The following is a 12322-nucleotide window of genomic DNA, read 5'->3' on the forward strand; positions in this document are numbered from 1 at the left end:
CCACAGCTGATGAGCAGAAGTATTTCAGTAAGACAGTCATAACGTGAGTTAGCCGGAAACTTACACAATATAAAACACAAAACTATTTTTTTAATAGTTTTTATTCATACGTACAAGTTGTGATTACGAGGAGAATCACATTTGTGTCTATTTTGGACTCTTGATATTTTCAAGCGTCACCCTTTCATTGCTGTGCACTCTTTTTCTGCAGTATGGCTGAGTTGTGGTTTGAATCACCAAAAGATTCCCTGAGGTTTTGTATTTTGGCGTATTTCACATTCATTTCCTATGTTGGTAATTTTTGACCGTGAAGGAGACAAGTGTGATTATTTTTTTCTGACCTTTTTAAAGGGTTAGTTCACCCAAAAATGAAAATTCTGTCATTAATATCTCACCCTCATGTCGTTGGACACCTGTCAGACCTCCGTTCATCTTCAGACACAAATGAAGATATTTTAGTGTAAATCTGATGCTCTGAAAGGCCTCCATTGGCTCAATGCACTTTACACTCTCAAGACCCTTAAAAGACACTAAAGACGTCGTTACAAAGTCCATCTCACTACAGTGGTTCTACAATAACTTTATGAATCGGCGACAATAGTGTGCAAAAAAACCCTAAATAACGACTTCTATAGTGATGACGATTTCAAAACACGGCCTCATGAAGCTTCGAAGCGTTATGAATCAGTGAGTCGATTCATGATTCGGATCGCGTGTCAAACTGCTGAATCGACTCACTGATTCATAACGCTTCGAAGCTTCATGAGGCTGTGTTTTGAAATAGTCATCACTATATAAGTCGTTATTTAGGGTTTTTTTGCGCACAAACTATTCTCGTCGCTTCATAAAGTTATTGTAGAACCACTGTAGTGAGATGGACTTTGTAACGACGTCTTTAGTGTCTTTTAAGGGTCTTGAGAGTGAACCGTGCCATTGTGTCAATGGAGGCCTTTCAGAGCCATCAGATTTACACTAAAATATCTTCATTTGTGTTCCGAAGATGAACGGAGGTCTGACGGGTGTTGAACGACATGAGGGTAAGTAATTAATGACAGAATTTAAATTTTTGGGTGAACTAACCCTTTAACATCACCATTTTGTGTGTTCACTTAGCTAATGCAACAAAAGTCACCAAGTGTCACCGAAGAGGACCAGAGGGTTAAGACTGATTACTAAACTAGTCGTTCAGATAACGCTCAACCTAGTTGATTATGAAAATATGTCATTTCGCCCATCCCTAGAAGCAATAATAGCTAGGAAAAATCTGAAAAGATTAATTTGAGGCAAAGCAAAGAGACTTCTGGGAAACTCAAGCAGGGTCTGACATTATCTGTGTTTCGCAGGCTCCCTGAAAGCACGCAGTGTGCAGAGTTCTCCTCCCTCGCTGGGAAGCAGCTCGTCCTCCTCTGATAAGCCGTCTGGCTCCAAACACGAGGAGCTTCTGTACGGAGCTTCGGCTTCAGACCTGTTCGGCCTCAGCGCTCTCAATGGAGCATCTGCACCCGCCACCAAACAGCGCAGGACTGCAGCCGCTGGGTAATGTCCAACACTAGCCTGAAACACCTCAACATTTTATTTCTCAAAACAACTTTATTCTCAATTTAATGATTTTTTTTCTCTAAATTAGTTTGCTTGAAACACGACTTTATTCAAATTTAATGATTTTATTCTATAAACGTAAATTTGGAGGAAAAAAAGTCCTAATAAAATGTTGAGAATAAAATCATTAAAGGGTTAGTTCACCCAAAAATGAAAATTCTGTCATTAATTCCTCACCCTCATGTCGTTCGACACCCGTATGACCTCCGTTCATCTTCAGACACAAATGAAGATATTTTAGTGTAAAGCTGATGCTGAGAAAGGCTTCAGATAGGCCTCCATTGGCATTCAGTACATTTACACTCTCAAGACCAGCCTTTCTCAAACTTTTTTCAGTCAGGGCACCTTTCAAAAGTGCATTAAATTTCAAGGCACCCCAGTTTAAAATATAATTTAAAAACACTGCATAACCCAAATTTAAATGCAAATGTCCTGTTTATTTAGACAGGACAGTAATGAACAGAGCATAATACGAACTGTAAATAACAATAATAATAACAACTTTATAGCAACTTTATAGCACCTTTAAAAACACAGGTTTGCAAAGTAATTATATATATATATATATTTATCTAAAATTAATTTACAATTTTATTAATCCGCTCATATGTTTAACCCTTTCACACATAAATTTAAAACATTCTGGCTGACCCTCCAGCGTGAGTTTTTCAAAGCGACCGTTATTAATGTGTCACTTTATGGTTTCCATGGTGACGCGTCATTGCTTGTCACGTGACACACCGCAGCAACAACAGAGCTGAATGAATGATGATCTGCTTTTATGTCATTTTTCCTTTTTTATTCAAAATATTCACAAATTTGTTAGATATGGCCTGAAATATCTGATATTCCGATTGTCAAATATATACAAGTGGAAGTGTTTTGTCGTTTAAACACCTTTAAAACGATCGCGTTAGTTGAGCTGTATGCACGATGGGCGCCGCCATCGCCGCCGCAGGCGCAGTTCAGAAAATCGGATTTGTTGGATTTACAAGACGTGAATTCATCCACTTCTCCCAAAATACATAAAAGTAAGTGGCAGGTGAACTGGGAGAAGAATAGAGTAAACTTTAAAGTTACTTACACAATGTGTATCTGATATGAATAAAACTAATTATAATGGAAAGGATTATTATTGCCTCTTCATTTTTCATCATTGTGTATTTTACAAACTCTAAATGTATTGTTTTTTTAGTACGTATACGTATGAAACCTAAAATAAACATTATGTGGCTGAAAACACTGAAAATTTGTGATATATGACAAGTCTGAGCGCGCCTGTCTCTGGCTCAGTGCAAGCCAACGCGAAAGCACATTTGAATTTACATTTGAATGAACGTGATGCACTGACCGTTCTAATCACATGTGTGAATGTGTGATAGTACGTGCGAAAGGGTTAAAAAGAAGAAGAATGTATTTATGTAAATTCAAATATATTTTATATATGAAATTTCATATTTGTTTTTTTTTTTTAGCCTACGTAATTTTTTGGCGGCACCCCTGACACAGTCAGGGGGCACCCCAGTGTACCGCGGCACCCACTTTGAGAAAGGCTGCTCAAGACCCATAAAAGACACTTAAAACGCCGTTACAAAGTCCATCTCACCACAGTGACTCTACAATAATTTTACGATGCGACGACAATAGTTTTTGTGCAGAAAAAAAAATCTAAATAACGCCTTTATCCAACTTGTTCTTGTCTTCCGTGTATGCCTCCACGACGCATGCGCGAGAATATGACGCAGATCCGGCGTTCGGACACATGACCCAGAAGAGATTTGTTTACAAGCAGAGGAAGACGCGCGTGTCTCAGCTGTTGAATTCTACATTGATCGTGCTTTAGGTCTCGGCGTAGTTCTCAAAATGGGGTTAAAGTGTGCATTTCATGGATTCCCGAACACTGGCGCCATGTCATATTCTCGCGCATGCGTCGTGGAGGCACACGCGGAAGACAAGAAGAGGTTAAATAAAGTCGGTATTTCAATTTTTTTTTTTGCGCACAAAAACTATTGTCGTCGCTTCGTAAAGTTATTGTAGAGTCACTGTGTTGAGATGGACTTTGTAACAACGTTTTAAGTGCCTTTTATGGGTCTTGTGAGTGTAAATGTACTGAATGCCAATGGAGGCCTATCTGAAGCCTTTCTCAGCATCAGCTTTACACTAAAATATCTTCATTTGTGTTCTGAATATGAACGGAGGTCTTACGGATGTCCAACGACATGAGGGTGAGGAATTAATGACAGAATTTACACCCTAACCCTTTAAATTCGAAGAATAAAGTCGTGTTTTGAGAAAAAAACTAGTTAAATTTCGAGAAAAAAAGTTGAAATAAAATGTGATTTAAATTGTCAAGAATAAGCACTCGATCAGAGTCATGTTGATACTGATAGAGGACGTGACAGTAAAATCACTTAGTCAAGCTATATTTTACGCTTTCTTTCAATAACAAAGAAACACGATCAGCTTCAGCGAATTATAAGCGATTAATATGAAGCGCAGATGCGTCACGTTCTCAATGCAAGCCAGTGCATCAAACCACCACACAGGCAAAAGTTCACGTCAAGAACGAAGAAAAGTGCCGTCGATATGTTTTACTGTAAATGTGCAAACGGAAACAGAAAGGACAGTCTATATTATATCACTTATATAGACTTCATTAAATACACAGAAACTCTTCCAGCCCAGGGTCACGTGATTATGCTTATCTGCACATAGTATGGTTTATTAATAAGGTGTTATTAATAAAATTATAAGCCACGTTAAGCATTCGTTATAACAGTTTTCAATGGGAGGAAAAGCTTAACGTGTATTTAAACATGTTCATATATCCTGGGCATCTGCTTGCATAGTATGCTTTATTAATAAGGTGTGTACAGAATTTGATCTTTTAATATCTCTGTTAATACTAATTATGCCATGTTAAGCTTTTTTTGTTTAGAGTATATTGAATGTGTTTATTCTTGACATTTTATTTCGACTTTTTTCTCGAAATTTAACGGGGGTTTTTTCCTCAAAACACAACTTTATTCTCAATGTAATACGTTTATTCTCAATTTTTATTTAGACTTTTTATCTCTCGAAGTTTTTCTCAACATGACTTTATTCTCAATTTAACAAGTTTATTCTCAACATTTTTTTATTCTCAAAACACAATGACTATTCTTTAAATTTATTGATTTTTATTCTCAACATTTTATTTAGACTTTTCTTGAAATTTTATTTCAACTTGTTTTTTCAAAATGACTTTATTCTCAACACTTTATTTCGACTTTTTTCTTGAAACATGACATTTTCAAAATGTTATGATATTTTATTCTCAAAACACAATTACTTTATTCTTCAAATTTTATGATTTTATTCCCTACATTTTATTTAGACTTTTTTCAAATATTTTCTTGAAACACGACTTTATTCTCAATTTATTGATTTTTTTATTCTTGACATTTTATTTAGAATTTTATTTAAACTTTTTTCAAAATGTAAGCTGTTTTCTCATAACATGACTTTATTCTCAATTTATTGAACTTTATTCTTGACATTTAGACTTTTTTCCCCCTTGAAATTCAGTTTTTTTCTCAACACAACTTTATTCTCAACATTTTATTTAGACTTTTTTCTTAATTTCAACTTTTTTCTTGAAACATGACATTTTCAAAATGTTATGATTTTATTCTCAAAACACAATGACTTTATTCTCAATTTAATACGTTTATTCTCAACATTTAATTTAAGCTTTTTTTCACTAAATATTACGCGTTTTTTCTTGAAACACAATGACTTTATTCTTCAAATTTAATTCTCAACATATTATTTAGTCCTTTCTTCTCTAAATTTAACAAGTTTAATCAGGCATTATAATGACTTTAATCTCTAGATGTTTTTTTTTTTTTATTATTGCTTGGCCCTAATCCTCTCCCGTATTGGTTTAGTATTTTCTTTTAAAAAATGTTTTGTTTGTTTTCTTTTTTGTTTTACATAAAATAGCATGATACACATTGTTTGTTTTTTTTACCATACTAATAAGAGCGTATCCCTCAGGCCTGGCCTGCTGACGGACAGCTCTCTGACCTGTGATCGCGAGAGTGCGGGCGAAATCCATCAGTCACTGCTGTCACTGGCTGAGCCTTCGTCCTCTTCCTCCTCACGCCCTGATGAAGGTGAGACATGAAGATCCGCTCTCTAAAACACTTGTGTTGCATCAGTGAGTCAGTGCACACACTGTGAAGGAACGCTCTGTCCTTCAACTGCACTGAACATTAGACGTGTTCTCAGATTGATTCATACTCAAAGGTCAGGAGGCTCATGAGTTACACTCCACAATCTGATGCTTGAGTGCAAAGGAAATAAATACAACTGATACAGAAAAACACATGATCTCTGGCAGTTCTTATAAACACATTGCGTGTGTCCTCAGGTGTCCTCAGTCAGAAACCGCCTCACCACGTGTTGCCAAGCATGAGCAGTGACAGCGAGCTGGACTGTGACACGGAGAACGAGAACGAGGATGAGGTTGTGGCTCTGGAGGCTGGAGACTGTGTGTTTGACACCAGAACACTGCCCTGTCCAGGTGTATATCTCACTTCACTGACACTAACACTCTGGACACACCTGACTAAAGCTGTGTTTTCATCATCATTTTGATCTAAAGGCTTCGTTTTTACCTCAATTCAGGCCAAATTGATAATTTACCCTTACATATGCAAATTAGGCTCAATCTTATTAAAAAGAATCCTGTCGGTGTCGGGGAAGCGTCGTCTCGTAAATGAGGGAAAATCCCGTCGATGGCGGGGAAGCGTCGTCTCGTAAATGAGGGAAAATCCCGTCGATGGCGGGGAAGCGTTGCCCCGTAAATGAGGGAAAATCCCGTCGCTGGAGGGGAAGCGTCGTCTCGTAAATGAGGGAAAATCCCGTCGGTGGCGGGGAAGCGTCGTCTCGTAAATGAGGGAAAATCCCGTCGGTGGCGGGGAAGCGTCGTCTCGTAAATGAGGGAAAATCCAGTCGATGGCGGGGAAGCGTCGTCTCGTAAATGAGGGAAAATCCCGTCGATGGCTTGGAAGCGTCGTCTCGTAAATGAGGGAAAATCCCGTCGATGGCTGGGAAGCGTCGTCTCGTAAATGAGGGAAAATCCCGTCGATGGCTTGGAAGCGTCGTCTCGTAAATGAGGGAAAATCCCGTCGATGGCTGGGAAGCGTCGTCTCGTAAATGAGGGAAAATCCCGTCGATGGCGGGGAAGCGTCGTCTCGTAAATGAGGGAAAATCCCGTCGATGGCTGGGAAGCGTCATCTCGTAAATGAGGGAAAATCCCGTCGCTGGAGGGGAAGCGTCGTCTCGTAAATGAGGGAAAATCCCGTCGATGGCTGGGAAGCGTCATCTCGTAAATGAGGGAAAATCCCGTCGGTGGCGGGGAAGCGTCGTCTCGTAAATGAGGGAAAATCCAGTCGATGCCGGGGAAGCGTTGCCCCGTAAATGAGGGAAAATCCCGTCGATGGCTTGGAAGCGTCGTCTCGTAAATGAGGGAAAATCCCGTCGATGGCTGGGAAGCGTCGTCTCGTAAATGAGGGAAAATCCCGTCGATGGCTTGGAAGCGTCGTCTCGTAAATGAGGGAAAATCCCGTCGATGGCTGGGAAGCGTCGTCTCGTAAATGAGGGAAAATCCCGTCGATGGCGGGGAAGCGTCGTCTCGTAAATGAGGGAAAATCCCGTCGATGGCTGGGAAGCGTCATCTCGTAAATGAGGGAAAATCCCGTCGCTGGAGGGGAAGCGTCGTCTCGTAAATGAGGGAAAATCCCGTCGATGGCTGGGAAGCGTCGTCTCGTAAATGAGGGAAAATCCCGTCGATGGCTGGGAAGCGTCGTCTCGTAAATGAGGGAAAATCCCGTCGATGGCGGGGAAGCGTCGTCTCGTAAATGAGGGAAAATCCAGTCGATGGCTGGGAAGCGTCGTCTCGTAAATGAGGGAAAATCCCGTCGATGGCGGGGAAGCGTCGTCTCGTAAATGAGGGAAAATCCCGTCGATGGCGGGGAAGCGTTGCCCCGTAAATGAGGGAAAATCCCGTCGCTGGAGGGGAAGCGTCGTCTCGTAAATGAGGGAAAATCCCGTCGGTGGCGGGGAAGCGTCGTCTCGTAAATGAGGGAAAATCCCGTCGGTGGCGGGGAAGCGTCGTCTCGTAAATGAGGGAAAATCCAGTCGATGCCGGGGAAGCGTTGCCCCGTAAATGAGGGAAAATCCCGTCGATGGCTTGGAAGCGTCGTCTCGTAAATGAGGGAAAATCCCGTCGATGGCTGGGAAGCGTCGTCTCGTAAATGAGGGAAAATCCCGTCGATGGCTTGGAAGCGTCGTCTCGTAAATGAGGGAAAATCCCGTCGATGGCTGGGAAGCGTCGTCTCGTAAATGAGGGAAAATCCCGTCGATGGCGGGGAAGCGTCGTCTCGTAAATGAGGGAAAATCCCGTCGATGGCTGGGAAGCGTCATCTCGTAAATGAGGGAAAATCCCGTCGCTGGAGGGGAAGCGTCGTCTCGTAAATGAGGGAAAATCCCGTCGATGGCTGGGAAGCGTCATCTCGTAAATGAGGGAAAATCCCGTCGCTGGAGGGGAAGCGTCGTCTCGTAAATGAGGGAAAATCCCGTCGATGGCTGGGAAGCGTCATCTCGTAAATGAGGGAAAATCCCGTCGCTGGAGGGGAAGCGTCGTCTCGTAAATGAGGGAAAATCCCGTCGATGGCTGGGAAGCGTCGTCTCGTAAATGAGGGAAAATCCCGTCGATGGCTGGGAAGCGTCGTCTCGTAAATGAGGGAAAATCCCGTCGATGGCTGGGAAGCGTCGTCTCGTAAATGAAGGAAAATCCCGTCGATGGCTGGGAAGCGTCGTCTCGTAAATGAGGGAAAATCCCGTCGATGGCGGGGAAGCGTCGTCTCGTAAATGAGGGAAAATCCCGTCGATGGCTGGGAAGCGTCGTCTCGTAAATGAGGGAAAATCCCGTCGATGGCTTGGAAGCGTCGTCTCGTAAATGAGGGAAAATCCCGTCGATGGCTGGGAAGCGTCGTCTCGTAAATGAGGGAAAATCCCGTCGATGGCTGGGAAGCGTCGTCTCGTAAATGAGGGAAAATCCCGTCGATGGCGGGGAAGCGTCGTCTCGTAAATGAGGGAAAATCCCGTCGATGGCGGGGAAGCGTCGTCTCGTAAATGAGGGAAAATCCCGTCGATGGCTTGGAAGCGTCGTCTCGTAAATGAGGGAAAATCCCGTCGATGGCTGGGAAGCGTCATCTCGTAAATGAGGGAAAATCCCGTCGCTGGAGGGGAAGCGTCGTCTCGTAAATGAGGGAAAATCCCGTCGATGGCTGGGAAGCGTCGTCTCGTAAATGAGGGAAAATCCCGTCGATGGCTTGGAAGCGTCGTCTCGTAAATGAGGGAAAATCCCGTCGATGGCGGGGAAGCGTCGTCTCGTAAATTAGGGAAAATCCCGTCGATGGCTGGGAAGCGTCGTCTCGTAAATGAGGGAAAATCCCGTCGATGGCGGGGAAGCGTCGTCTCGTAAATGAGGGAAAATCCCGTCGATGGCGGGGAAGCGTCGTCTCGTAAATGAGGGAAAATCCCGTCGATGGCTTGGAAGCGTCGTCTCGTAAATGAGGGAAAATCCCGTCGATGACTGGGAAGCGTCGTCTCGTAAATGAGGGAAAATCCCGTCGATGGCGGGGAAGCGTCGTCTCGTAAATGAGGGAAAATCCCGTCGATGGCGGGGAAGCGTCGTCTCGTAAATGAGGGAAAATCCCGTCGATGGCTGGGAAGCGTCGTCTCGTAAATGAGGGAAAATCCCGTCGATGGCGGGGAAGCGTCGTCTCGTAAATGAGGGAAAATCCCGTCGATGGCGGGGAAGCGTCGTCTCGTAAATGAGGGAAAATCCCGTCGATGGCTGGGAAGCGTCGTCTCGTAAATGAGGGAAAATCCCGTCGATGGCTGGGAAGCGTCGTCTCGTAAATGAGGGAAAATCCCGTCGATGGCGGGGAAGCGTCATCTCGTAAATGAGGGAAAATCCAGTCGATGGCGGGGAAGCGTCGTCTTGTAAATGAGGGAAAATCCAGTCGATGGCTGGGAAGCGTCGTCTCGTAAATGAGGGAAAATCCAGTCGATGGCGGGGAAGCGTCGTCTCGTAAATGAGGGAAAATCCCGTCGATGGCTGGGAAGCGTCGTCTCGTAAATGAGGGAAAATCCCGTCGATGGCTGGGAAGCGTCGTCTCGTAAATGAGGGAAAATCCCGTCGATGGCTGGGAAGCGTCGTCTCGTAAATGAGGGAAAATTCCGTCGATGGCGGGGAAGCGTCATCTCGTAAATGAGGGAAAATCCAGTCGATGGCGGGGAAGCGTCATCTCGTAAATGAGGGAAAATCCCGTCGATGGCTGGGAAGCGTCGTCTCGTAAATGAGGGAAAATCCCGTCGATGGCGGGGAAGCGTCGTCTCGTAAATGAGGGAAAATCCAGTCGATGGCTTGGAAGCGTCATCTCGTAAATGAGGGAAAATCCAGTCGATGGCTGGGAAGCGTCGTCTCGTAAATGAGGGAAAATCCCGTCGATGGCGGGGAAGCGTCGTCTCGTAAATGAGGGAAAATCCCGTCGATGGCTGGGAAGCGTCGTCTCGTAAATGAGGGAAAATTCCGTCGATGGCGGGGAAGCGTCATCTCGTAAATGAGGGAAAATCCAGTCGATGGCGGGGAAGCGTCATCTCGTAAATGAGGGAAAATCCCGTCGATGGCGGGGAAGCGTCATCTCGTAAATGAGGGAAAATCCAGTCGATGGCTGGGAAGCGTCGTCTCGTAAATGAGGGAAAATCCCGTCGATGGCTGGGAAGCGTCGTCTCGTAAATGAGGGAAAATCCCGTCGATGGCTGGGAAGCGTCGTCTCGTAAATGAGGGAAAATCCCGTCGATGGCGGGGAAGCGTCGTCTCGTAAATGAGGGAAAATCCAGTCGATGGCGGGGAAGCGTCGTCTCGTAAATGAGGGAAAATCCCGTCGATGGCGGGGAAGCGTCATCTCGTAAATGAGGGAAAATCCAGTCGATGGCGGGGAAGCGTCGTCTCGTAAATGAGGGAAAATCCAGTCGATGGCGGGGAAGCGTCGTCTCGTAAATGAGGGAAAATCCCGTCGATGGCGGGGAAGCGTCATCTCGTAAATGAGGGAAAATCCAGTCGATGGCGGGGAAGCGTCGTCTCGTAAATGAGGGAAAATCCAGTCGATGGCGGGGAAGCGTCGTCTCGTAAATGAGGGAAAATCCCGTCGATGGCTGGGAAGCGTCGTCTCGTAAATGAGGGAAAATCCAGTCGATGGCGGGGAAGCGTCGTCTCGTAAATGAGGGAAAATCCCGTCGATGGCGGGGAAGCGTCGTCTCGTAAATGAGGGAAAAGTAAAAAATGGTTAAATCCTGATTTTATCTGTATGTCTCCCATTTTAATTCCGTGTTGTTCTATATCAGTGAAACACTCAATCACCGCCTGCATGATGGATAAATATAATTACGTGCTTTATTAAAGTTTAAAATAGGTCGGCCACCTGTTTAGTCTCTGATTATCTCTGTGGGTGGCCAGAGTGCGCCAGCTCATTATATATAATATTCCAGCATTATGATGTGGTGTGTGTGTGTGTGTGGTCTGTGTGTCGTTCCCAGGCGAGCAGCTGATCCCGGATGATCTGAGCTTTGTGTCCGGAGAGAACTCGGAGAGGTGATCCGCCAGAGTTACAGTCGTCAGCCTCAGAATGTGCTCTTTACATTGTGTCTGTGCCGCACTTTATGTTGAGATAGAACGGGAATATATGTGCTACTGTATGTGTTATTTAAGAGTAACAACTTTCACGATGGGGAAGAAGTGTTTTTTTTTCTCTGCGTTGTGAAATGCGTAACATTCCGTTATTAAGCCGAAGGTGTATAAATGTACGTGTGCATAACTAGATAATCACATTATAGTTCTATACTGCATTTCTTTGATTTTGCATTGCTGCTTATTGTCATAAATGTATAGGGAGTTGCCAAACACCACTTGTTCTTCTTGGCACATTGAGTCAGAATGTCACTACCGATGCTGCTGTTACTGATGTAATATAAGGGTCTAGTATATCGTTTTTTGTATCTATCCCCACTTCCGCTGTCACAAGCATAGCTTTCTATCCCCAAAACATGTTTACACTGACTAAATGTCTGCAGAAAGGGAACATGGAGCCGATACAAGATCAAATAATTTTCGGATTTTTTGACAGGGATGTTCTTGTGTTTTTATGTTTCAGATGAGCAGTTATTACACCGCTCCGTTATAAGCATTATTAATGCGACATTCCCACTTTTGCTTGTGTTTTAACCCATGTTAACTCCAAATAAAAGGCCGTTACACACTTAAACCAAAGTCTCAGGTGGGTCCAACTCTGTGTTTTAGCCCCAGGTCTTCAGAAGCGCAGGAGTGTGTGTGTGTGTGTGTGTGCTTTGACGCTGGGATGCCGTTGCAGTCCCCGTGTTGCTCTCTGCATGTCCAGCTCCTGCTCAGATCAGCTCTGAGCGTGTGAATGTTTTGTTGGTGTACTGCGAGTATTGCATTGCTTCTGCTGTTCAATGGTTGGCTTGAGAATCAGCAGTGTTTCCCCTCCAGCATGTCTCAAGTCTTAAACAATGATAACGGCGTTCCTTCACTGTAAATCTGAAGCTGTTCTTTGTGCTGATGATCATGTTTTATGTTTCATAAGAGTAA

General features: G+C 43.9%; 1 protein-coding gene across 3 annotated transcripts in view; it reads left to right on the plus strand.

Moving 5' to 3' along the window:
* The window catches only part of trim37 (tripartite motif containing 37), a 54958-nt gene that overhangs the window by 42506 nt on the left and 130 nt on the right, over nucleotides 1-12322 (plus strand). For all 3 annotated transcript variants that reach the window (XM_079804569.1, XM_079804570.1, XM_079804571.1), the window contains 4 exons: nucleotides 1344-1536; nucleotides 5638-5756; nucleotides 6014-6166; nucleotides 11254-12322. The exon at nucleotides 11254-12322 is cut by the window's right edge and continues 130 nt beyond it. In XM_079804569.1, coding sequence (XP_079660695.1) covers nucleotides 1344-1536; nucleotides 5638-5756; nucleotides 6014-6166; nucleotides 11254-11312 — 524 coding nt within the window. In that variant the 3' untranslated portion in view covers nucleotides 11313-12322. The remainder of the gene's footprint in view (nucleotides 1-1343; nucleotides 1537-5637; nucleotides 5757-6013; nucleotides 6167-11253) is intronic.

Source organism: Gobio gobio (genome assembly GCF_949357685.1).
Source record: "Gobio gobio genome assembly, chromosome: 22".
Lineage (NCBI taxonomy): Eukaryota > Metazoa > Chordata > Actinopteri > Cypriniformes > Gobionidae > Gobio > Gobio gobio.